Below are 27,083 nucleotides of genomic sequence, written 5' to 3' on the forward strand. Positions count from 1 at the left end.
TGTGGTGTCAAGCAAAAATGAATTTATTTATGTCTTCAAGTATGTACAGCTTTTTTTTGAGAAGGTATCAATCTGACAAGGTCAGGAAACTGCTGGGAAAACAGGTGATATAGCAGGCAAAAGCAATCATACATCTAGCTGTCATTGCAAGCATTAGATTTAAAGACAGAAGTTACAGTGGAAAGCACAAAGAAAACTACTGCATAGGAGATTAAAAAAAATATCTAGGTCATTATTAAAGATCTACCTTATAGACAAATAATCCATTTTCAATTACTCTCTAATGTGCAAAAGTGAAACAATTTTAAAGGGTCATGCCAATGATTTTACATTTAAGGTTCAGTTTATGATGTGTTATGCTCAGTCTGCGTAATGTGTTTTGTGAATTTGAAAATATTCTTTTAAAGGTTGAAAGATAACAACCCTGATGATGTAAAGATGCTAGTGTGTTGCATTATGGGAAATTTAGCGTCCTCTAATTCTGCAAATAGAAGATTTCTGTTTTGGTTCCCCAAAAGTGTTTATCGTGCCTTTACAGAACTGCTTGGCTTACCATACTGACTGTGTAGTTTTACACGGGGAAACAAGGGACCACATTTATAAAAGCAAGTGTTTTCTTAAGATGACTGTGCCATTTGCACTCAAAAATACACAAAATGACTTATGCAACCCCAGAACTCTTGTAAGGGAGTAAATGATTTATGCAAGAGATGTATTAAAGTATTGTTTTTGACTAAAATAGTGAAAGCACTATATTTTTTGGAAATCCTTGAATCATTTTAGCCTTAATACGTATAAGCATGAGCTAAAAGGCCAGCATCTAATAAATACAATTTTGAAAACCTACGCCTATTACGCAAACATCAAACAGTTGTGGCTTTTCGGTAATTCACATTCGTCATGTGCCCCCTTAATATTATCACATCAACAGCATTTATCAAACGACAACCATCCACACAGTAATCTCTTAAAAACCACAAGGCAACAATATGTAAAGCTACAGATTGCATTAGTAGAGGTATGGGATGATTATGATTTTGACTCGTGTTGAGTCCTTCAGCCCTCCTTATGTATGATTTCAATTACTTTCTCTGAACAACATCCACTCTAAACACAGAACACCACTCAGTGGGGATTCAGAGAACATCCGTGTGGTCATGCAGGCTGCTGTGCAGGTGCTAAAGCAATCCCACAAGAACATGACTTCAGTGAACAAGGAAACTTACACAAGTATATGCTAACCTAATTCAGCTTTGGATATTCATTAATCTTTTTACAATCTCTGATATTTAATGTACCGCAACACCGGATTGTAGTGTTTAGCTGTGTTTTGTTGCTAAATTAAACATGTTTTAATCCACATTCATTATTCAAATCACATAATTTACCTGTGAAGGTGAAAGCTTATATAGAATATCTAGAGTATGCTTTGAATCTAAATGCTTTTCTTCAAAAAACAGAAACTGCATTTCAAGGCACTCTCACAGGTGGGTTTTTTTTTCCACCTGAAGATAAAGTTCAAGTTCATTCAAATCTCTTAAGGATATTTCAAGCGCTTGTGCTGGAAGCATTTCATCGATGAAGAATGAAACCTATCCTTGGACTGAGAGAGAGTAAAGCGACTGGCCTTAGTGACCAGGATGTCAAGTCTTCACAGTGATGGCATGATGGTGGCAAATAAGGTGTTGCATTAAGACACGTAACTGCAGCACCAACCTACAGATTATCTAATGGTAACTGTACAAACACAGGAGCTATTTACAGACTGACGATAATTCATATATACACTCGGCAGCTTATATATATATGAGTGAGATGAGCAACACAAACATCAGCTGTTTAACTGAAAACACAATATGAATGAGAAATACAGTATGTACATTCAATGCACATACAGAAAAAGAAATCTGCACTTTAATGCACGATTCAGCTAATTACAAGTGGACTGCACTCAAGGATTATGCATTGTAATACGGACATGAGGTATGTTGATGCAAAATGACACAAATAACAAAAAGACTAAGGATGAGTATGTACATATGATTACATACGTGCTGGTTATATATATTTACACTATTATGTACAGATTGACTAGAACTACAATGAGATATATTTTTGGTAACGGAGTTGGAAGACACAATGCTACAGAGATTAAAGAGTCCTCGCCTTGGGGTCAGTTGGCTGATATGATGGTGCTGGAATGGAGCTGTGGGTATCCTGAGCTGAGGCCACAGCAGGAAAGGCAAAGACTCCTGGAGGAAGGGGAAAGAAAAACCCAGGCCACTGGCTAATAGAGAGAGGTGAGGGCAAGGCCCTGAATGGAGCAGGAGAGTGATGCTGATAAGAGGGATGTGCCCCCGCCGGCGGGGTGGCGATCATTGTTGACCCAGGGGCATCAGGCCAGGACAGTGGCAGACTACAGGCCTCTGGTCCTGAAGCTGTCCATGGCGATAACTAAAAGGGTTACATAGTTAAAAGCAAATAGTAAACATAGCACTTTTGCATATTAAAACAATAATAGCTACACTAACATGTAGACATGCAGGATACAGTACTGCAATACTAGCATGGCAATAACCTCTAGTAATGTTAACGAATGCCCCAGCATGCATTAGGAAATGAAATACAATAATCAAGTCAGAGTGCAAGTCATGATAAAATGAAAGCGTATTACTGTATTCTGTAATGAACTCTTCTAATTAATGAGTCCCTACAACATTAAGGCATTTTGAAGTTATAGCCATTAGAGTAGTTTTATACACTTCAGGCCTCATGATCTAAACACTGTATATTTGCAACATCTCTTTTATAGAATAGATAATAACCATAGCACTCACATCTGAAGCCCTAGCAAGCTGTTCACTTGTTTGAAGTGGATCCTGATCCCAAAGCTGGGGTCGAGTTATACTCAAAGAGTTAGTGCGAGGCCGGTGGGTGACAATCAGAACCTCCTGGGCCCAGTCATCCATTAGTCGTTGTAAGTCTTCAGGCAGGTTGCTATCATGGGCACTCGTAGATGTGCTACTGTATGTGCCTGTTTTGTTGTTGCTGTTATTGGCTTGAGCTTGGGCCAATCCTATCACCGGCTGATGTGGAGGAGGTGTGACACCCCCAGGCAGCTGCTGTGACTGATTGGAAGCCCCTGCTGAAGCTCCAGACCCTAAAAAAGACACACACACATATAAACACCTGGTTTAATACCCTGATTACAACATGAAACAAACAACTTGACTTATAGAAAAACTAATTCTTAATGAGACTGTAATTTTACATACTGCTACCACGCTCTTTACCAAGACAAAGTCGCTTCAGTGTCGCCCCTACAGAACAAAAAAAGATTAATGCAAATCGCTGCTTTCATCAGCAGGTTATAATGGTCAATAACGGGGAGCGGTGCAAAACAAAGCTACAGAGCACTGCAAAACAAGGGAATAAAGTCACACTAACAAATGGATAAACAAGGCAATCATTCCCCTTAAATGAGACAATCCGTATAGTTAGCAAATCATGCAGATGACCCATGTTTAAGGCATTACAAAGTGCAGGATATCAAAGTGACAGATAACAAACAGGTAATACAGGGTTAGAAAGAAGCATGACGAGAAAATCTATTGTAGTTTGGGATGCATGAGACATGCAAGAGTCTATTTCCTAGGAATACAAAGTTGATAAGTGCTTATTGCACACAGACAGAGAGCAGAAGAATTAGTGAGACACGTGAAACGTGAGGTAAAACTCAATACTTATAAAAATACGTTGAATAATAAATAAATAAAAACAGTTTTTAAACATGACTGATAGCTATTGGGTAAAATTCTCAGCTTCTCTTTCAGGGAATTTGTGTAAACTGCTGAATAAAATAAAATCATCTCTGAAATGAAATAATACAATAAAATACCAACTAATAACAATGAGGCAGGGAAAAAAATAGCACATAAAAAACCCTGTGAACTAAAAGGAGTTTTACTGAAAATATGGAAACCAGAAAATATGAAGCTATGCGGGAAGAGAAGAGATACAAACAGATAGATAAAGACACAGGCCCACTGAGAAATCTAGCTCGTGGCTTGCTACTCGATTTATAGGTCACTCTCTCAGATGGTTGAGGGTAATTAGACCAGCCTGTAGAGGAGCATAATCAAGGGGAAAAGACAACAGGGTAAGAAGAATAAACACTCCATTGCCAACATTATTAAACAAAGCAACAACACAAATAATGGTTTTATTAATACTCTTTTATTAATACTGTTGAATCAGGGTGTGTGGTACCTTGCCCCGGTGGCACTTGTGTGCCAGTTCCATCTCCGTGTAGTCCAGCATAAATATTATCAGAAGATAAAGAGCCTTTAAGGGAGCAGGGCTGCTGAGTCTGCACAGGCTCCGAGGTTGAGCTGGGAAGGTGGCTGGTGCATGACCGGGCCCTGCTGTGCGTGGGGAAAGACCCTTTAGCTGGAGACCCATTTAAACTAACTGTGTTGTCACCCGTACCTGCAGCAGCACCTAAAGACACACAAATGCAAGAGGATAACATCGATAAATAGTCTTTCAGTACATATTCTTAACTTTTAGTAGAATTTCTGCAAAGCCACTCACTGGATCTGCTAGAGTCACCAGTTTTGGTTGTGACATTTCTAAACTGTTGAACCAGAGGGCTGAGAAGTTTGCCTGGCTTCAGCCTGTGCTTGCTGGACCTCTTTCTACGGCTGGCATGTGGTGCAGCAACTCCCAGGCCAGGAGGAGGAACTTTACCAAGTCTTCGATACAGGAGCTCCACTTCCCCTCGCTGATGGGCCTGCAGCTCAGAGATTTCCTTCAGATGTCTGAGGAAACCCAGGAGAGAAAAATAATAATGACTTACAAGCTAAATGACAAAATATCTTCATATACAAACATGCTGCATGACAGAAAGCAAACCACAAGCGATGCTTACTTCTCCCTGAGTCTCTGTAGTTCTCTCTTTATGTCTGAATCCTCCATCTCGGAGTCATTATCGCTGCTGCCATAGGCAGAGCCGTGCACCCCACCATGCCTGCTCGGTGAGTCAGAGCTCTGCACGCTGCTGCTGCGACCAGAACGACGGAGAAAGGCCACTGCCCTTTTCATGAGGTCACTTCCTCTGCGCTCAGAGCGGGAGTGTTGCAACGGGGTGGCAGGAGTCAGCTTTGCAGGGCTGCTCTCTGCCCCTGAATCTGAGGAGAGGAAGCGAGCGTGGACCGTGACATCCACAGGGACGGATGTCATTGCACGAGGTAAAGAGCCCCGCTTGGCGTTAGAAGGAGGCGTGTCCAGATAGAAATCAGGCGGTGCAGAGTAACGGCTACAACGTGTCCTCTGTGTAATGTCATCTTCAGTGCTCACCACAGAGAAACGGCCAATTGTGGTGGAGGTAGCCATGGCATCAAACTGACCATGGTCCCTAATGTATCCCACAGGGTGCGCCGGTGAGGCAGCGCTGCTCCAGCTCCTTTGCTTCACATCTCGTCTGTTGGCCACTTCAGGGGCAACAGGAGTGATCTGCCAAAAGCACAGAAGAAGAATTCGTATGACATCATGAATGGTGTGAAAGAAGAAAATGGTGCTGAATACACAGCTCTACCTTCACTTTAAATGTGTGAACATACTCTAGAACATACCTTAAATCGACCTCTTGCTCCAGAGCATGAAGCAGAGTGAGGAACGTGTCTTCTTGACAGGGACGCTGGAAGGAAAATATCCACAATACTAAAACTGTAGCACTGCAGGAAGTAACTCGCATCTCATTTTACTTAGGAGATAATGATGCCGATTATGTTGCGATGTTTGACGTACCACACACAGCTGAATCACTCAGTGCGCTCAAACTGTCCATTCTCTCTGGAATTTGAGGCTTATAGAGGGCAGAGGATACAAACTATTACTCGTTGTCCTTTAAAATACTTGATGAGGAACAGCTAAATAATATTTGTCATTCTCTCTTAGATCAGTTTAGCTGTGCTCCTTTTCTTGAACTCCATTAAAACACTAAAATATATTAAACAGTTAAATTAATATTATTTGGATACAGTACAACACAGTACAAAACATACTTACCAGCTGTTCACCTCCTCTGTAGCGTCCCTCCCCTATTGGCCCTGGGGTGCTGTTTCCTGAGCCTCCTGTGGCGCTGTCTGGACCAGGAGGAGACTGGATGTACTCTGTGCCAGACCCTGGTGTCTCTGCAGCGCTGCCTGATGGATACATGGGAGCATACTCCTGGTAGAGCAAATTCCGTAGTTTCTCATCCAGGGTTTTAATGGTGCTGTCCACAAAGCCGCTACGAGCCAGTCTTCCTTCACCATCGGACTCACTGGGGCCTGCACCATGCTGGGATGGTGCTGGACTCTGTGGTAGTGAGGACACTTTGGTCCCTCCAACAGTGGCAAAAGGCTGATGCAGCACCACAGGTTGCTGTGGTCGCTCGCTCCGTGCAGCAGGGGCGTAGGAGACAGCCGGTGCTTCTTTGACTGATCCTGGCTCCTGGAGCGGAAGAGTAAGCGGAGATCCAACCTGTGAAGTGCTCACATCGAGAGAGAGGGGCATGACCAGAGGGCAGCAGGGCACGTCGTCAGCAATAGAAACCGGGCATGTCATATCAGGCAACTTCTGAGATGCATGGATTGGTGAGATGGAGCCGAGAGGGGATCCCTGCGAATCTTCCACAGGGAAAGCAGCATGCGGGGATGATGTTTGTGTTCTGGCTGTCTGGGCTTGCATGCTGTGTTGCATTGAACTGCCTGCTGGCTCCACTGATGGCACTGACTGGAGAGTCGGAGGTGCAGACACAGGAGGTGACAGGGTGGCCAGGAGGAGCGGGTCTGTGTTGGACATTATTGGAGGACTGCAGAATCCGTACACGTCGTAAGAGAAACCTCCACTTCCCCCAGACATTGTGGAAGATGAACCCTCTTCTGCAAAAGGTTTTTAAAAAGGTAGAATCAAAATTACACAGAATTATGATTTTTTTTTTTTAAAAAAGGTCTACTTTATTTATTGTGAAATCAGTTTTTGCCCATGTGAGCTGCAGGATGCCTGTCATTGTACTGCCACAAGGTGGTGCTCTTGCTCCTTGAAGCTGCTGGATATTATTGGAAAATTTGCAGTCACCTCTGGAGGGCTTTGCAGTGGTGCTGTCAGCAGGGTGCATAGCGGCTGAGCTCCCAGGTGACTGCGTAGTTGTCCCGTCAGAGGGGGTCTCCTGACTGGATGTAGGTATCTCCTCTACAGGGCAGATTATGAACCATCTCTTTCCTGTATGAAGAACTGGGAAGAATTTTTTTTCTTTTTAAAAGTTATAGTGACGAGGAAAAAGGATTTACCAGACATGCATATGGGTAAATGTTTTTCTAAGAAAAGTGTTATACCATTTTGCTGATAGACTGGTTGAGATCCTCCAGGCTGCTGACTCTACAAAGAAATGTACAGATGAAAGCTAAGTCAGTCTGCTAATTGCTAATTTCAAGCAATGAATGTATTTGTTTCTTACCTCGCCTACTAATGCTTCAAATGGCTGGACTTGTAAAGGACTGCAACTCAAAGCTGTGTCCCTTTCACCCTCCATGTCTTCATTCAGCATGTCTTCAGCTTTATCCACAATATCCTTCAGCTGGTCAATAAAGATTTCCTTCTCTAACATCAAGATGAAGCCATTCTCTACCTGTAGATATGCAGTTGTTAAGATGTTAAACAATAATGTAAATATTAAGAAATGATTAAACACAAAGTCTAGATTGTACAAGTCTGGATTAACCATGTAAGTAGCGATTTCCTCGGGAGCGTCTCCATCCAGATCAAATTTAAATGTCACCATTTTGTGGTTGTGAGTCTCCAGCTGGCATTCGACCATTTTATCACCAGTGTTGCAAACCTGTGGGAGCAGTGCTTACACTTTACAATCTGAAAAATAAAAGATTTCAAGAAACTGTACATTCTGACACCACGAATGTCACCAAGACTCACATTGAGCATGCTCAGCTTTGGTTTGCTGGTCTTTTCCTGCCTGGAACGGGTGCGGGCAGACTTGCGGTGATGTTTCCTCGGTTTCCCATCTCCCTTTCCCACACTAGCAAAGCTTTCATAGCCATCACTTGTTTCCTTACCAGATGGTATATCAGACTTGAGACTAAAACGGAAAAGAACATTTTAAGACAGTTTAGCAATTCACAGCCAAGTGGCACATTTTCCTCACACAAAATTGTAAAAACTACAGAATCTGAAAAGACATAAAATAGATTTTTTTTTTAAAAAAAATAACAGATACACACCTGTCAAATTCATAACTGGGTAAAGATATTGGTTTTTCCTGAAGCACCTCCTGAAAATAGAAAAATGGGAGTGTGAGTGACCTCGATGAAGGACCTATAATGGATCACTGGGGGACTAAGCCTTACTGTGGTTAATGTATAATGTAATATGGTTAATGTGTGTTGTTACTTCTCAGCATGTTAAACTAAGATTCAAAAGCTGGTGTCATGATGGGACTGATGTATAAAATTTATGTTAATATAATTTGAAATGAATCCTGCAGTTTGAATGTTCTTTCTGACCAGCGGATACTTTAATACAGTCATGTGAAAAAGAAAGTTTTTACAGAGCTACAGTATATTCAATGAGCCATCATTTGTGGAAGTAGTAATAATGTGAAGTAATTGGTTTCTGTATCCCTTGCTGAGGTTTGCTGGCATTCATTTATGCACAGCTCTCTTCAGGTCCTGCCACAGCATTTCAGTCAGGTTGAGGTCTGCACTTTGGACCACTGACACATCTTGTCTCTTTCAGCCATTCTGTTGTAGAATTGCTGCTGCATTTGGGATCAATTTCAGCCAGTTTTGAGCTGTCAGGCATATGGCTTCAAATGTGACTCTAGATTACTTTAATATACAGTGGAGTCCGTGGTCAACTCAATGAATGCTCTGGTTTTGTAGCTGCAAAACAAGCACGAATAATCACCCTCCTCCACCATGCTTGACACAGCTGCTATGAATTGCACTGATGTGCTGGCGTATTGTAATCTAAACGAACCTAAGCTGTGGAGCCATGTTCTTTCATGAACTTTAACACCTGACATGGTTAATAAGGCCTCTGGAGTCTGAGAAGCGTTTTTTTTTTTTCTTCTTCACAGTTTCTTGGAGCATTGTACGGTCTGATCTTGGGCTGAATTTTCAGAGATGTTAAAAACTGGTAAGACTGTGGCGTTGAGTTACCCCCACACCTAACTGCCTAAACCTCTGCTTTCACAAGTGCTGATGATCAGTTAATCAAGTTTTCTTTAGAAGCACCTGGCTGGTGTACTTACTTTTTCATGGATCTCCAAAGAGTTCTGTGAAGAACTTTCTTTTTCACATGACTTTATTTGTCATTTGCAGAGACAATTTTAATCAAGCACAGGTAAATCTTATAGAATTTACATAAGTGTATAAACTGGTATTGTTCTCAAATATTCACAGACATTGGATTCATCACTACCTCTGCACAGGGCTCTTGATGAGGGGTGCTGGATGCAGATGCCATGTCTGCAGTTTGCTGAGTTGCAGGCAGGCTGGAACACTCGGGTATTGAGACTGTTGTCTGGGTGCCAGGAGGCTGCAGAACTGGAGCTGGGACTGAAGTTGTGACAGAAGCTGGAGCGGGAACAGGAGCTGCAGACTGAACTGGTGCTGGCAGGGTGTTTGGGCCTGAAACCAAGCCTGGGACTGACATTTCGGGTTTGGATGAAAGTATGCTCACAGAGGAGACTTCTGTTTGCTCCAAAATGGGACCTGATGCTGATACTAGTGGTTGAGCTGGGACTGAGACTGCAGCTTGAATTGCTGTTGGAACTTGTATTGGGATTGAAGTGGGGGATTTAAGAAGGGTTGTGGTTTGAGGCATAGCTGCGGCCTGAGCTGATACTGGGACTTGAAGTTGGTTTTGTGCTCCCACCACAGCCAGAATTTGTGCTGGAGGTTGAGTATCAACATTAGCTGGGATTGGGATTGACGCTGGGGCTGGGACTGGGGCTGAAATTGTAGAAGCTCCTGCTAAGTCAAGGCCAGCTCCACTAGTTTCTGAATCTGTTCCCCTTCCCCAGAGAGAAGTCTGAACAGTAGGCAAAACTGAGTGAACCGCACCCAAATGCTGAAAGTCTCCCAGAGTGCCATGCGGAGTGAGTGACTGTATCTGAAAGAAAACAAGCACATTTAAAGAATTGTTCATCAGTTAGTTCAACTACTCTGTGTCTTTGAGTCGCTAAACCCATGCCCAGCAAGCATCACACCCATTCCACCTTAGCATTACAGATTTCCTATGATCCAACCAACCATTACAGTGAGAACTGAGTGAAATATTCACCTGGACAGGCTGCTCAGCCAGACCGTGCTCAGGATTGGGGGCAGGGTATGGGGTGGGTTGTACCTGAGAGAGAGGTAAGGGATGAGTGGAATGGAAACTTAGGTTTGGTTGAGATGTGGAGGGGCTGCCCTGCTGCTGTGGCACTGCTGAGGACACGGCCATGGCAAAAAATGGGAGGGGGAATGCCACACTGGCTACATGCTGAGGTGTGGACAGAGGAGTGCCAAGAGTAGACATAGATGGCATGGCAGAATGAGGAATCAGAGGCAGAGAGGGACGGTGGGGTGAACGTGAGTAATAGGTGCTAGACATAGTGGATTCACTGCTGCTGTAGACAGATGGCAGAGGAGCTGGGGAGACGGGGGAAGGCTTGTGGCCCCCTGTTTGAATAACTGCATATGGTGAGGAAAACTGGGAAAGAAAAAGGGAAAATGATATAAAATGAACAAAGATAACCAATAGAAATAACATTCACACAGGCCCCTTATTTATTACTCTACCCTGCCACCTATTATATCATTTTATAGGAAGATTTGTTGTTGTCTTCTCTATGCTAACACAACACACCTGCATGCTGATCTGCAGGGGTAGAAGTGGGGAAGGAGCACTGGAGACTAACTGTGGAAAACTGGTAGCGGTGTCAGGATGACTCAGGTGGGAAGCAGGCTGCTCTGCAGATAACAGCTAAGGAAGGAAATGACATGTTTGGGGTTTTGTCTTTCTTCTTTTCTTTTTTTACTTATTTAGTTTTTTTTACAGTATGAATCTGAAACTGAGAATCCAAACTAATAATTAAACAGTTTAACAGCTTCACTTTGTTACAAGTGAGCTGCAGGGCGGGCAGACTTGTGCTTCAGTTATTCTGCATGCTGCTCTACCTTTGGCAGGATAGCAGCTGGTTGGAGATGGTACTACAGTGAGGAGAGATAAATGTGAAGGAGACACAAACCACATGAACAGCTATTCACATCACACACATATACACAGATATACAGTACAGTGCACATTGGCTATTAAAGGGAAAATCAGATACACTTTTCACCCACCTCACACACAGCACTAGACCTACTTGACTTAAAATGGCCAGCACCACTAAATCAAATGGCAGATTAACTTCCATTATATTGCATGTTTCAGTTTATGATTTAAAAGTTGAAATTGTATTTTTTATATTGCATGTCAAATGACGAGACCCTGCTAGTCAAGTACGCTAGGACAGGCAGCTGGGTGGGCTCCAATGAGCGACTTTCAAACCGTCGCTTCATAATTCAGATTTTTGGGTCTCACTACAGATGTTGCCAGGGTATTTTAGAGTCAGATGTATGCAGTACCTGCTCCTGGTTGGGCTGGGCAGTGTTCTGTGTCTGTAGAGTTGGGCCTGCAGCTGGAAAGCACTGTCTGCTCTGGTTAGCAGCAGTGGCTGGCGTAGCTGGAGCTGTCTGTCAGAAACACATAATGGGAGACCTTCTTTAGGGATAGTAGAACTGTATAATATGTGTTTGTATTTAATACAACAAATGTGGCTCACACTTTAGTTTGTCAAAGCATTTGTGGTCACTTGCAAGAAAATGGAGAGGGGTGTTTTTTAGCAGCTGGAATTGTTCATCAAGGGCAGTTAAAATGGAAACGGGAAGCGGCAGCATTTATCTATCATTGCCCATCCAACATGTTAAGAGAAGCACTTTGAGCGAGTAATTCAGCACTTAATGTTGATTAAGCAGGAGCAAAAACAGGCTGCTAACATACTGGCCAGGGGAGAGAGGCAACTTGCAGGATCAGGAAAGATACAGCAGGCTGCTGCTATGGCATTTCAGGCTATGCAAAGTCTTCTTCTCTAACCCACCAGAGAATTGGCTCTGTCTTTGCTGTGATGTGATGATAACTGCAGGTTCCTAACCACATTTGGAGAACAGTAGAACGGAGCATCCAGGCTCTGGCTCTTGTCTTTATGCTCACGTACTGAAGAACAACAAACCCCAGTTTGGTTGTGTAGTGGATGATTAACACCTCTATCAGAGAGGGTGGGGGAGCTGGTCCTGCGACTGACAATGTGATGGAGACAGTAGTTGAGGAGCGTGAGATCTCCACCTTCATACAAACTCCGTGGGAACACATTTTGTGAAGGTGGAGAAAGATGTGAAGGAGAAGCTGCCACGACGGGCTGACAATTTGATGATGTGGTAGTGGGCAGAGAGGGAGGAGACCTTGGCTGATGAAGAGATGTGGGCGAGCTTGGCTTGGAGACTGGAGCAAACTGGGTGGATGTGGTGTCAGTGCGTTTGTGTGTGTGTCCCAGTGATCCACCTCCTTTTGTCCTGTCCTTGCAGAGGAGAGACATGCAAGCTTTGCAGTGATGGTGAGGCCCTGGGCTGCGTGGGACACATGGAGGCAGCTCTGCAGGAGGTTGTAAATTAAGGGGAAGGTGAGGTGAATCGAAATGACTTGCTGAGTCATGATGAGAGTGTTGATGGGGGAGCAAGAAAGGCGATAACAATGACGGCTTCTGGGCAGAGTTAGCATACAGGCAGTTTGTATCATGCACTCGACTCTCTGTGCTATTTGCCGGAGACACTTCCTGTAACGGACGCAAGCAGGGGAGTGGAGTTGTCTTAGTTAGCGCTTGCATCCTACACTGTACCATCTCAACCATTGAGGCGCTGCCACGCCTAAGACACATAGTACTTTCAGTGATGAGCAGGTTCTCATGGCAAACAAAGGGATCACTGTAGTGACGCTGATGACGTATCATTCCGAAAAAGAAAATAACATTTTCGTTATTTCAGAAAAATATCATTAAGGATATCAAAAAGAGAAAATGAAAATAACATGAAATGCTTTTACTCACTGTTTGACACTGATAAGGCCCCTGGTGCAGTTGTGATGCAGGTTGTTGAAAGGTCCCAGGGTGCAGCTGGCCTGCGGTTTGCTGGTACGCTCCTTGGTGTAACTGCACGGACTGTGCAGTGGACTGCTGGTAAGGCCCCTGGTGCAGCTGAGGGTCAGTCTGTGCAGGAGGACTGTAGATAATCTGAGTTGTGGTAACAGGTTCTTGAAGCGTTGGGTAGGGGCCATTCTGCTGATTGTTTAGCTCATCTAATTGCATGGTGGAGCTCACTCCACTGTCAGCTGTAATAAGAGAGCATGTAAAAGATTATGATTCACCATGATGCTTTTTGTCCATATGCAGGAAGGACAGACACTCAAAAAGAGAGATGGGGTGTGGGAGACAGTGGAGTAGAATCTTAATAAAATTCAAATGCTAAATGATGTCACGTAATTTGGCATCACTCAGACACTGCAGCAGCCATATGTCTGATTCTCGCTTAGGTTCACTGAAACTATTTTAGCAACAGTCTGTGTCGTGTGTTTTAACCAGTGTTTGATTTTGTTGACCAAGATGATAACAAATGCACAAGGAGAAAAACTATCATGACATGTGTTGATACTTTTGTCAGCACATTTCATATGAGCGAGATGAAGACGTTCTGGAAATACGAGATCCAAACAGAGCTAATTACGTTGTGTAGATAGGTAGGATCCAATCAGAAGTAATCTCCTTGTGCAGTAAGGTTAGATACACACATTTAATCTGAAAAACACGCAGGGAGGGCAGGCTCAGCTATGCTTTCTCACGATAACACAACAAAATATCTCTTAGCAGGAAAAGCAGCAGCATTTCATATTTGATGTCATGGAAAATAAAATGCTTTGTAAACCACGTGGAGCAACTCTCACTGGTAAAAACATGACAAACTTTTACACTTTATATTTTAGTGAACTGAATCACTTCAGATTTAGTTTGTGATGCTCTTGCGATATTGAATCAACTAAAACTAAAAGAGCTTAGATGTTTAAATTCTTAATAAAACTAAAAGTAAAACTGGTCAAAATTGGCTCTTAAAATCAACACTGGTTTTAACTTCAGGTTTTGTGTTAATGCACACATTCACATAATATTCTAATTCCAGTTTCTTACATGTGGTAGATGTGGCAGCGGGGATGGTGCAGATCAGAGTCTGCTGCTCTGACTCTTGGTCTTCATAATCTGTAGTAGCTAATGCAGCTCCCTGTGGCATCCCTGTACTGGGAACCTGCAGGAGGTTCTGCTGAGTTTTCTTCACGGGTGTCTCGCTGTTTCCATTTGGTGAGACAGTCCGCTCCCTCCTCCATTTGATTAGAGCTACACGATCTCTGATGGACTTCCCAACGATCTTCACATCACAATCCAGAAAGAAACCTGAATCCACCTATGGAGGCACAGGCAAGATACTCACTGCAGCTCAGAACTACCCATCCTGCATTAACAGAAGTTTGCATGAAGAGCAAAAGGTCAAGTGATCAGTTGCCCTAGTTCAGGAGCGTCAAACTCACTTTTTACACCAAGGGCATGTAAAGACTTTTAACTAAACAATTAATAATTACTGTTATGTAATATAAATGCCCAGATGGAGCTCTTTACCAACAGGAAAAACTCTAAAATTGATTAAAATACAATTGAAAATCGAAAATATATGCCCTCCTTTTCCCAAAGCTCTCTAGTGGGCCCGACTGTCTTTGCCGAGCTGATTCTTTCCCCCGTGCCTTATGTTTGACACCCCTGCTCTAGTGTCTATGTAGACATAGCCCTGTGGTATCTGAAGCACTTCGCAGTACTGCAAACCAGTAACGCACGCCTTACATCAGACCTACATCAGAAGATGTGTTCCAATGTAATGACTTCCATAACATTATTAGACACTTTGTATATCATTATGCTGATAGCCCAACTGCCTCATAACAGGAAATAACAGAAACTGAATTGAAATAGCAAACCACAAAAAAAACAAAACAAACAAAACTACTTTTGTTATGGTTAGAGTTTAAATTCATTTCCCCTCTATCAGTCCATAAACCTAATCTCACTGACTGGCTGTAGGAAGAAGCCAGAGTACCCAGACACAGAGAGAACTTACAAACTCTAGACAGAAAGGCTCCGGCCAGAAGATGGATTCAAACCCAGGTGTTTGTTGCGAGGCAACATTTTAACAGACACCAATAAGAAACATGAACTGGCAAAGCACTGAGAAACACTGCTTTTTGAAAAAAAAAATTTCCTTACCATTTCTTGGGCAACAACTTCTGGGACCTCATGCACCAAATCAAAGGTAAACTCAATGGCACCAGTGTCTTTGTATTTTCCCTTCAGTTTTTTAGGATCTTCGACCCACAGCTTCAGAGCGATGGATGCTTTTTTCCCATCATCTTCTTCATTGAGCTCCACCCTCACACCCGTGTCCTCTGCAAAGAAGGCGTGATTCAGGAGGTCCTTGATGGAGTACCTGCAAGAAATACACAAACACTACAGACCTGCACTACATGTCACTGGCACAGTAAAACACAGAGGAGCACAAACTATGTCAGAGTCAAATAGTGGTATTGACGTCTCTTTGCAGGAGGAGAAACAAAACAACGCAGTGCTAATATAAGAGTCAATCTCTACCCACACAACAATGCATCATAAGCCAGAGATAGAGGTTCTGGTCCAATTACCTTTCTTCCCATCTGTGACAGATGCACTCCCCGATTATTTCCTTAATTTCTGGGTCGCGGACTTTGCTGTAGCTGGCAGGTTTCACCCCCTAAAAAAATGTAATCCATGTCTTAGCTTACCAAATGACAGGTTTTAAACAGAAGTACTTGGAGAAATAACAGAAGAAACTTCTGTCTGCATTGTATAAAATCATTAAATACAGAGTCTGTTAAACACATTGTCTTTCAGACATATGAGCCCTGGGAATAAAGGTTTTCAAAAGAAATAGGACAGTTCTCATCTGCCAAATTAAAAGTGTCAGCATTAGCTACATTAGATAGATACTGTTGTCTATTATAACAGTAATTTAAGTAAATTAGTCCGAGGTTTGCCCATGCTCTCAGGGTCCTGTGTTCCAAGCGCTGCAGAACCAGCTAGATGCTTTATTTTTTTCTTCCAAGTTTGACCCTGAACACCACAAGAATACAACAGTGCATCCGTGCAGGCAAAAAAACTCCAACAAAATAAGCAAACCTACATGTAAATTTGACTGTCTTTTGATCACTGCAAATGTGCAGAACAAATCGGATATTGTGGCAGGCTTATAATGAACCCTTCATTCTAAATAAGAACCAAAAAATTGAGATATAGCTTGGTTTTGTTGTAATCATAGATTGAAAGTTATTATAGCAGTGGCAGGATTTGAACGTGAACTCACGCTGGTCACTTTGCGGTAGATCTGAGCAGCATTTTGACATTCAGAGTAGGGATATTCAGATGTTGCCATCTCCAGCATACACATCCCAAAGGCGTAGACATCCACGGCCTCGTCATAGTGCTCCTCATACATCTCTGGAGCCATGAACTCTGGAGTGCCTGGAAAATTAATGCAAGAGAAGATGATAAATTGCAAACTTACTGATGGTTTAATTGAACTCCAGTGGCATCAACAGCAGAAACTGATCAGGCCTGATAAATCGTGAAGAATTTTCTAAACATGACAGTAAAATATAGCAACTTTAAGGTGGTCAAAAAGCTCATAATAAGCCCAAACAGTCTCGGTAACTCTACACCAAGTAGGGTTAATGTTTTTTTAAAAGTGGCCAATGATTCAAAACACTCATTGTGTCACAGCTGGTCGGATCCAGTGACACATAGATGTTGAGCTTTTAATGTAATTCTACACTTCACAGAATTTTTTTGTTTTGTTACATAAAAAACATAACAGGCACAAAATCCCACACTTAGAAGGAACAAGTTCCCTTATTTTGGTTATGCAGTACACAGATTTACTGTTTTCGTTTACTCCCACCGTGATCGTCAGTGTCATTTTTGGTACTGAACAGCAACAAATAACCCGCTGACACATTTTAGTGTGGGATTGGTGAGTGCAGTGAAATATTTTGTCAAGGATAAAAACAGAGCCAAGAATTAAAAGCAAAACTAGAGCGAATGTTTGACTTTGATGCATCAGGTAAAATAATCTCGACCCCTAACGGTGTCTAACAGTGTCTGCACTGCGTTTAGTTTCTTTCTGCACTGTGAAAATTCCCAAATCATTAGAACAGCATTTTTTCCAACTGCATGGTAACTAACCAATAACACTTTTAGCAAAAGAGGCTCTCTTTAGAGTCGCCAGGCCCAGGTCTCCGATTTTGACAGAGCCCGTAGGACCAGTGATGAAGATGTTGTCACACTTAAGGTCTCTGTGGATGATCGGAGGAGTTCTAGTGTGGAGGAAGTGGAGGCCTTTGAGAATTTGTCTGCACCAGCTTCTAAGAACTTTAGGCTTCATGACCTTAAAGCGCTTCAGATACCTGTTGGAAGATAAAGAATGTATATATTATTGTGGTGATAGAGAATTTCCAGTTGACAACAAGTAAAAACTGGCTTTTCAAACATGCTGAATGATAGTTGCTGAAATCACATTTAGAGATCTATCCCCAAGTAACCTCTGCATTTATAAAATATATCCAGTTAGCTGTTCTTCTCTTGCTAATTGTTATAGCCTTCTCTAATGATTGTTCTTTTCTCAAACCAATTTCCTAATTGTGACTGCCTGAAAATCTTTTTCTATTCTGTCCTACCCTCTATTTGGTATTCATTTATTTTGCTAATTACACTTTACGAAGAAAATCCACCCCCTTATTCACATAAATATATCTTTCAGCTTTTGGTTGGATTTCAGCCGTAGAATGACTAAAATTATGCCATTCAACAGCTTTGGGGAGCAAATTAAAATATAGCAAAAAAGACAAACAAAGGTTATGACAGGAAATATTTTTCTTTTGCCGCTCACGTTTTAAGTGTTCCTGAGGTCATCAGCTCTGTCACCAGAACAATACACTTTTTCCCTTTGACGGGTGATTCCCAGAAGTCATAAAATCGCACAATGTTGGGATGCTGGAGAGCCTTTAGCATTTCTGCTTCCTCTTTGAATCTCTGTCTCTCTGCTTTGGACAGTTTCCGTTCCTGGAAAAATGAAGAAAGAAAATGTTTTGGTTTTTTTTTTTTTTTACTATTATTTATGCATCTACTTCTATAGAGTATAAAGAAAAAGTATTAGTCTCTCTGTCTCTCTGTCTTTCTCTACCCACCTCATTTCTTTATATTTTGCTTCCAACAAGCCAGACTTCTATCTTTTCAAAGTGGTCTCAAATAATAGTTCTCCACGTTTTCTGAGGGATTTTCAGCCCAGTCCTTTTTTCATAGGAATGTTTGCTTGTTTGTTTGTTAAGCCATGTAACACTGACCTATGAAGCATTTAATCATAAAAAGGCAACTCAGGGGACTAACTGGTAATGGGTCTACACATAGAAGACAACTTAGCAAAAAAACAATTTTAACTCGTATCTTTAGGCACTTTACTAGCAGCCTGGGACTGAAATACCTATTTTGGGCCCATTTCTTTAGTCAAATCTACAAAATAAATAACTAAAAAGATTGCCAAAGGTAACACAGTTTGACAGACAAAAAATAGTATCTTTTCTATTAGGTGAAAACTTTGCGTATCTCAGCATGTTGTGCAGTGTTTTCTTTACTTTACTTCACTGACAAGTGGAGAATAAAAGAAGTTGCAGGTCTCAAAACCTATCTGCAACAGATGAACAATGTCTGAAAGTCCTGTCTTTAAGAAATGGGGAAAAAAGGCAGCAAAGACCTGACACAGGCCCTGAGAGATGCATGTTCATTTGATTCATGGACTGTTCACAGATTCCTGAGCAAAAATGGCCTCAGTGGAAGGCCAGGAAATGGAGAGGAGAGGCCAGGAGAAAAGGCTGAGGTATGCCAAATTACACAAGAACTGATGAATGATGATGAAGAAGGAGAGCCATCTGTGAAACACAGTGGAGGCTCTGTTATGGTTTGGGGCTGCGTTTCAGCCAGTGGGGTTGGAGATCCTGTCAAAACTGATGGAATTTCTGTACCATCAGATTTTCTCCATCATGCAATATCACCTGGAATGCATCTGATTAGAAACAGCTTTAGTTTCAACATGACAACTATTTCTTTGAAAGCAAACACATATATAGAAATGCATATATTGAAGCAGTGTGGGATCGTGTTGACAGAGAACAGAACAAAAGGCAGAAACATCCAAAGAAGAGCTTTGAATGTCCTTCAAGAAGCCTGGAGAGCTATACCTAAAGACTGCTTAAAGAAAATACAAGAACACTTGCCTAATATAGTTCAGACAGTGCTGCAAAATAAAGGTGAACATACCAAACACTGACTTTCAAGCTCATTAGTTTTGTACAGCCTCTGTGTTTGCCTTCTATAATGTATTTCCACTTCTGTTTGCAAATGTTTCAACAAGTCGCTGCACCTGTTTCTCATTTAGGACAGATATGCATTCTTCTCAGTTAGAGATGGTAATGGAACAAATATGATTCCTTTGAATATTCCCATTGCTTTATGATGGGACTCTGCTGCCTGTGGCTCATGTTTATAGTGAAAGCAGCTTTGGCATTTTGAGTGGGTATACATGGGGTCTGAACCAATTACTCTCTTTATTACCACTGTGTAGAAAACACAAAGCACTACAGCATTCGTGAAATCACATTTTCAAAAGACAGATGAGTAGAAGTCTTGTTTAATCTGTTGCTGTGATACAGAGACAGACACATCTGTCATGGCAGATAAACGTGAGCTTTAATCACATTTTTAATCATAAATGTCAAACATGCCTCTGGTAAATAATGGAACAAAAAAAAATTCCATTAAGACATTATAACAGCGAGCTAGGATTTCTTTTTATTTTCCTTTCAATCACAAAGCCACAAAGCATAATGAAAATCCTTGATTTAGGAATTAAATTGCACAAATTTTGAATTTTACGTCTTTACTTATACAAGCCTGAGTGGGTTTGTGTATAATGGATCAATATTCTGTCCCCTTTCTTCCCTGAACTGTTGTATAAATAGTAAAACAGCTGACAGCAAACACCCTCCGCATTTCAGTTTCTCTCTTGTCAGCACAGCACATCCAACTCAAAGACTATGACAACGCCAAAAACTGCATGACCTCCAGGGTTTCTTTAGAGCCGTCTCCATAGACACGTTTCAGCAGAAACCATTCGGGTGCACTTGATGTTTCAAAGGCCAGGGGGTCCACAATAACCTGATGTACATTTCATGCTATTGATTATTGACAAATACCTGAGAATCAGATTTCCTGCAAAGCTCATAGTGATCTATACAGTGCTCAGTCTGAGGTGTCTTATATTACATGCAACACTGTGAAGGATACAGATCCGACTTTCTTTCATAACTCTGATTCTTATGGTGTACAAATATATTACAGTTTGCCTCATCCCCATATCTTCATTGTCCTTTTTTAAAAACAATTTTCATACAAATTATTAGAAGACGCTTTGAGGGATAAGATCTCAGCAGGGTGTGGCACCAGGATTGTCTTTACTGAGACATAATTGTGCACAATGAAAAACTAAATAATAAATAATATTAGAAATAAAATAGAATGTTGTGGACACAAATCTGGAAATAATATAAACATACAGAACTCTTGGTTTACTGTGTATCAAATACTTCGTATACTATAAGCTGTCCTTAGATGAACCCAGCCTTTCCCGTTTCTACTCTCATGGTGCAGAAGGCTGCATCAGCAAGACTCACTCTCCAGACACATCTGTGTGGTAACAGCACAAGGGTATAAATCGCTGTTTGATATTTATTACTAAGCCATCAGACAAAATGTACAACTGTGAGACACTTCTCAGTGTGGTAAAGTGCTTTGGCATTTTACTAAATTGTGTTAGGCAATTTGCTAATTTCGGCTAAACAACTCAGTCAGCAAACGTTTGATCGCATTTTTGCAGGCAAGTAAGTAGCAAAACTGGCAGCCTGGTTTGCTCAACACCAGGAAAAAAGCTCCACTTCAAATACAATTCATCTCTAATTCATTTCTGATTTCTATGAGCATCTATGTTTTCTGCTGTCTCATTCTTACTTCTACCTCCGTACGCACACAGTGTACAAACCACACAGGGCATCTGAGTTACAGCAGCTTTTTTTGTGAGTGAGCTACACAGACAGAGACACTCCGAAGGGCAAGGCCTCATCTCGAGGGACAGAATGGTTGAATCATCACTAGATCTCCCCTAAGAACCTGCTCAGACACCACGCAGATGCAAACACACACGCATAATGCACAAATACACTTACTGTAGAGCTCATCAAACGTGACACACATTCAAAAAGCACACTCTGCTGTGAAATCCAGTTAATTATGTGTTTAAGTGCTTAAAAATATGCCCAGTGGTTGGATTCTCTTCTAACAGACAAGAATGAGCACTGAAGATATGGATAGGTGTACTGTTGAGGATCAGAAAACCAAATGCAATAAAGTAATAAAGTTAATCTTAAACAGTAGTGACGCATTGTGGTACAGCCTTGGACAATCGCCGTTCTCACTATTCAAATGAGATGAAGACACGCTGAATGGGCTACATCAGAACTTCATTTTCATCTACTGAATGCAAATAGAAGCACAATGTAACTACCACTTAGTTCTTTGAACCTTACAGAACTAGGCTGTGATTTTTTCATTAGGGAGAAATTCAGTGATTTGTTGGGCCAGACTTGCTGAGATGCCTTCCTACACTTTCTGCAAGAGTATGAGGTGAAATGTTTTTCATCTTATATGAAATAATTGTAATTATGATCAGTTAAAGCACACAAAAGGTTTCTAAGATTACGATGAGATGGTGACTCATCATTTTGTGCACTGGCCCCAACGTCTAAGTCCGCGTATAACGTGAAAGCCAATTCAGTGACTAAGCATACACCAAGAAGTAGTAGCTATTTAAGTTTAATGAAAAAGATCTGCTGGGAAAAACAAAGACGCTTCTGCTTGTGTTTTGATGCAGAATGTCTTAATACTTAATTTTTAAAATTCTATTCTTATGCCTGCTCATAAATCTGCAGACTGAAAAAGCTTAGCACAATTTGAGCCCTTAAAGGGCAGCCACTGTCTACAGGTCTGTCTGCAGACTAATCTGTATATCACATGGGCAGCATCTAAACTAATCATTAGATTACCACATACACAGATTAGCGATACAGCAAGCTGTCACTCATATGAAACACTGCATCACCCCTTGCTAAAATATAGCCTATAAGCAAATCTGACTAATTAAAGTGCCATTTCAGTTCATCTGCTGACATGGCTGAGTAGGTACAGATGAAATTCAATTCACTTAAGAGTCAATAATGTGCGCAGGGGACAAGGAGGATGCAGATTTCCTTTAAATGACATCTTTGTAATCTACTGAATAGGAAATGTGCTGTTACTTCAACTTGGTTTGGAAATAGCAACATCTAGGCTAAGAATTATAAAAATAAAAGCTTGTAAACTGATTGCTGAATTTTAAAAAAGTGAAAAAGTGAAGTTTCTTGTAATACAGATAGATGTGTGCGTGTGTTCACACATAAATCCTGTCATATGTATTGTAAATGCTTGTAACTTCAGCTTGTTTAATCAATCCCAGCTATATACAGAACCATGGCTGTGACCTGGCTGAGCTAATGAAGGAAAGAACCAAAGGCAACAATGTAACACAGCATCCACTGACCCTGCCTGAGAGTTTGGTACATGACTGGCATGTATATGGGTATTTATGTGTAATATAAAGATCTTTGTTATTGTCTTGCTTTTTATTTTTAACCTTCAAATGAGCGAATGAAAAACAATCAATGATGCTGTAGAGCTCCTATAGTCAGCTAATTTGTGTTGGCTGATTGATGTTGGACCTCAGTGATTAGCGAACCCACCTGAAGCTCACACCAGGCCACTTCGACCCAGGTGTCGGTGTCGAGACCTTTATAGACAGTTTTGAAAGACCCTCTCCCCAGCTCGATGTCAAACTTGAGGAAGCGCCCTCCGGGCGAGGTGGCCACAGCCTTCATTCCGGGCTCCTCTTCGTTTTCGTCACTTCCTGCTTTACCTGTGACATCGGAGGGCACGACCTCTGCCTTGGGCTCGCTTTCGCTCCTGCCTCCCTTCTCCTCGTCCGCGTTCACGCTCTCTGTGGCCAGGTCTTTCAGGCCCACCTGGCTCTCCGTGCTCGAGGTCTCCTGGAGGCGGGTCGCGTGCAGAACCCGCGCCCGACTCCTGTCAACGATGGTTCGCAGGTCGATGTTGAGTGCCGGGCTGCTGTTGGCGAACTCCGGTGTGTCCACCGGCGGCTCTTCGGAGTCTGACAACCACTGGCTCCGCCGAATAAACCTGTGGCGGACCGGCACCTGGTAGTCTGTGGAGGGGTATGAGCTGGGGTCACTTGCTCCACGCAGGGCTGTGTTTTGTATGTTGACATTGTGGTCTGTACCATTCTCATACACAGGCCTGCAAGCATTTGCATTAATGTCCGAGTCCAGATTAGGTGCTGAGGAAAACGTGGATCCCAGTGGCGGATCTTTGCTTGAATCCACCGAATCCATCCCGGTTACGCTGTTAAACACTCACCGGCGACATTGTTTCTGGAGGATGATGAGCCGCTCTCTCGTAGCGGTGGAAGAGTTCGCTGCTTACCTGCAACACTCCAACACGGTGACGCAGTTCGCCAGTTTAGGGTGTATGGCCTTGGGTTTTTTGTTTGTTCGGGACACAAAACATCCCCCAAAAAATGTCCAGCGGGGAGGATGTTTGCTCCTTGCCACCTCACGCCCCGGTGGTCCACCTTGCTGCAGTACAGCACAGAGCAAGGCGACCTAAGCCTGGTGTCGCTGTCAGTTTAACCTATGAGCTCACGAAATCCGTTTCGACCACATTGCATAAGATCCTGCGCCTACTATAAAACTGTGATTTGTTCCGCAGACAAATAGCTGTTCTATAGGCCTACAGTGGACAGGCGGGGATGTTTAGACCGTGGCACGCACCGGCTCCTCCAAAGACACATCACGGGACAAGCAAGTGCGCGTCAGTCATCGAGACGGACTCCGGTGGATGCAAATATACAGCAGGTGTTCCGGGTGAAAGTGTGAATCAGCTCCGAGAAGTGTGACCTCAGCATAATTCCATCTATCCTCACACTCCGCATATACTTTTTCCTCTCCTGCGTCGTCCTGAAGCCGAGTGCAGGATGGACACAAGCGCTTATCAGATTATGCTCACTGCGGCACAGCTTGCCTCACGTCGTCGGAGCACACAGCTCTCAGCGCATCTGTCGTTCCAGATGATAATGCTGTTTTCTTCTTCAATTTCATCTCTTTCAGGTTTGGGGAAACTAGAACATTTCACGGCACAACCCACGCCCCTAGCAACAACACGTATCCAATAACTCGGCACGCTTTTAGGCGGCACCTTTACCCTCCCCGGACACAGGCTGTGTGGTCCACACCGCTGTCCGCCCTCATCGTGACGCGCTAAGCCTCCAATGGGAAGATGACTGAAAGCCTACCAACCAAGAGGCACGCTGTGGGTTACCGGATAACACGCACCGGACCCTGTCTTAACAGCAGACTCATCCGGATGGATGACGTGCAGACAGACCGACACATGAGAACATCTGGTGTATTTCTCGAAGAGCTATCATAGGTTTTAGTCCCCTTAGACATTTTATTTGTGCTTACAGGATTTATTAAACATTTATTAAACAGGGTTAAACGGGGTCTTTGTATCCATATCGTAAAACAAAAACAAACAAATTATAAAAATTAAGTTGGAATTAAGTCAGAAAGGTAGCATATATTAATACATATTTAACATATTTTCATATTATCTCTGTGACATAAATATTATTTTCATTATATTAATAAACTACGAAGATCTGATAACAGTCTACATCACATATCTTTAAAGTATTTAAACACTTTTTATGGTGATCTGAAAGATGTACGAAATATGTTATTATCTTTATTTTAAAAATAATATAATATATTTATCATTTTAATCAGGGCATTTGGTATCAGCAAAATTAGTGGAAAAAATGTTGTCAGCATACTGACTTTTTGTTTTGTACTTTGTGAAGCACTTTGTGATCTTTTTATCTAGAAATGTGCTATATAAATAAAATTTTACTTACTTACTTACCAGAAGCTCAAAACAGAAGTCAGTATTGGATAAGCTGTTTGGCATTGGCAGGGAAGATTTGACAAGTTTATAAGGGCCCAGCCCACACACTCAACTCGCTGCTCAATCCACAAATGCATTTTCCTTACAAGTGTGGCACCATTTAAGGGGAAATAAACAGGCTTTCTAACACTATGAGATTTATTTCCAAAAAGCATTGTTACAACAAAGAAATAATTGACCAAAATAAAACAAGTGGAAGCTCAGAGGAGGACATAACCAGTTTTTGAGACACCTGATCTGGGGCAAAATGATGACCCCAATATCAATTATGGATACCAAGTATTGTGTAAGGCAGGGCTCTGAAGACGTGGAGCTCTGAGGTTTGGTTTCTCAACTGCTATCTTTTCCCCCTCATTTGTTTCTGTGATGGACTAATCTTGAAGAATCTGTCCTGATTTATTGGTTTGGCAATAACTAGGAACCACTAAATATGGATCTAATGTTATCCGAGTCATGCTGTGAACACAGATATGCTGATGAATGTTTGCAGTTTTAAGGCCATATTCGGAGATGAAGCACCTCCGTTTGGCTTGTGACATTTTTTCTACTCTAAAATCTGGTTTCCTATTTTCTGTGTGATGTAATCAGAGGACCAACTGTCTTAGTGTATGTGGGCAGCATTGTCATTTTTTCACCCAATTTCTGTATCATCTAAATTGAATTGATAAAGACAGGAAAGGTACGGTGTAATGCACTTTTAGAATAGATACTATAAATACTAATACTGTCAAACTTTAAGCTGATGCTTGTGCTTCTCATCTCCTGACAGCTCTAGGTCTGACTCCTTGTCCACGATTGTGAGGAAAATCGTTTCTGCCTCAGTCTGCCCTCTGCTTCCTATAATTTGAACACAAAATGCGAGGTCCCTATGGACACTGATTAAAAGTAAAGAGGTAAAAAATAAATAAATAAATAACTAAAAAGGTAAAATTGCCATACATCTCTTAAATCCTAAAGCTAGGAGTCTCAAACTGAAGAAAACAATTTGATTTTAAGCAACAGAATCAAAATATTTGCAATATTATCACTTACCCTCCCTTTTGGCCATAAAATGTGGAAACTGCCATTCCCCTCATTTAGAGCCCAACAATCTAGCACACAGTATAGTATCAAGGTTTCTTTCTTTCTTTCTTTCTTTCTTTCTTTCTTTCTTTCTTTCTTTCTTTCTTTCTTTCTTTCTTTCTTTCTTTCTTTCTTTCTTTCTAAGACTATACTGTGAAAGTATTTTTACATTCTCCACACCTGTCAACAGGAAAGTTGAGTTTAACATTTTCTTTTTTTATATAGTGTCAACTTTGTGAGACAAAGATCACCAGGGTAACGCAGGGAGCAATGGGAATCAGTTGGTGGGTGGTAACAGGCGCTCTAAAGGCCCATAAAAACAATTATTAAACAGTCCTGTCATCCTCACTGTGCCTTATGTAGCACTCACACATCACCTAAAGCATGTTCGACATTTCAGCTGAACGATCTGACTTGCTCCTCGTACTTAATTTGATACTTGACTTGTAGTAGAAAGCAATCTTGTAAAACGTAATCATCATCCACTGGTGACAAATATATGATGCTATGACATCATGTAGTGGGTGGTTTAGGAACTGTTTATTCCTGGAGTTTTACATATATATATATATATATA

The 27,083-nt window shown here is 41.8% G+C and overlaps 1 protein-coding gene across 5 annotated transcripts; it reads right to left on the reverse strand.

The window, feature by feature from the left end:
- wnk2 (WNK lysine deficient protein kinase 2) lies at positions 1-24,835 on the reverse strand. 5 transcript variants are annotated; one of them, XM_014329716.2, is made up of 30 exons: positions 23,146-24,835; positions 18,153-18,325; positions 17,450-17,670; positions 16,572-16,729; positions 15,874-15,962; positions 15,443-15,662; positions 14,321-14,591; positions 13,190-13,470; positions 12,188-13,078; positions 11,676-11,783; positions 11,223-11,255; positions 10,912-11,028; positions 10,345-10,755; positions 9,481-10,173; positions 8,280-8,329; positions 7,975-8,137; positions 7,766-7,882; positions 7,502-7,672; positions 7,380-7,422; positions 7,123-7,278; positions 6,070-6,926; positions 5,809-5,866; positions 5,634-5,698; positions 4,931-5,514; positions 4,594-4,820; positions 4,270-4,500; positions 4,048-4,122; positions 3,276-3,320; positions 2,838-3,160; positions 1-2,454 (listed from the first exon to the last, which is right to left on the reverse strand). In XM_014329716.2, exons 1-30 carry the CDS (start codon positions 23,809-23,811, stop codon positions 2,152-2,154), a joined length of 7,800 nt encoding a protein of 2,599 aa, XP_014185202.1. In that variant the 5' UTR covers positions 23,812-24,835; the 3' UTR covers positions 1-2,151. The 5 variants fall into 5 exon arrangements, with proteins under 5 accessions (XP_014185202.1, XP_042070731.1, XP_005948721.1 ...); XM_042214797.1 differs by lacking the exon at positions 12,188-13,078 and having other exon boundaries at positions 4,024-4,122; positions 23,146-24,834; XM_005948659.3 differs by lacking the exons at positions 10,912-11,028; positions 11,223-11,255 and having other exon boundaries at positions 4,024-4,122; positions 10,345-10,407.
- Between the last annotated feature and the right edge of the window lie 2,248 nt (positions 24,836-27,083).

This window comes from Haplochromis burtoni, unplaced genomic scaffold, assembly GCF_018398535.1.
Source record: "Haplochromis burtoni strain Fernald_Lab_line unplaced genomic scaffold, NCSU_Asbu1 Contig_611, whole genome shotgun sequence".
NCBI classification, from domain to species: Eukaryota; Metazoa; Chordata; class Actinopteri; order Cichliformes; family Cichlidae; genus Haplochromis; species Haplochromis burtoni.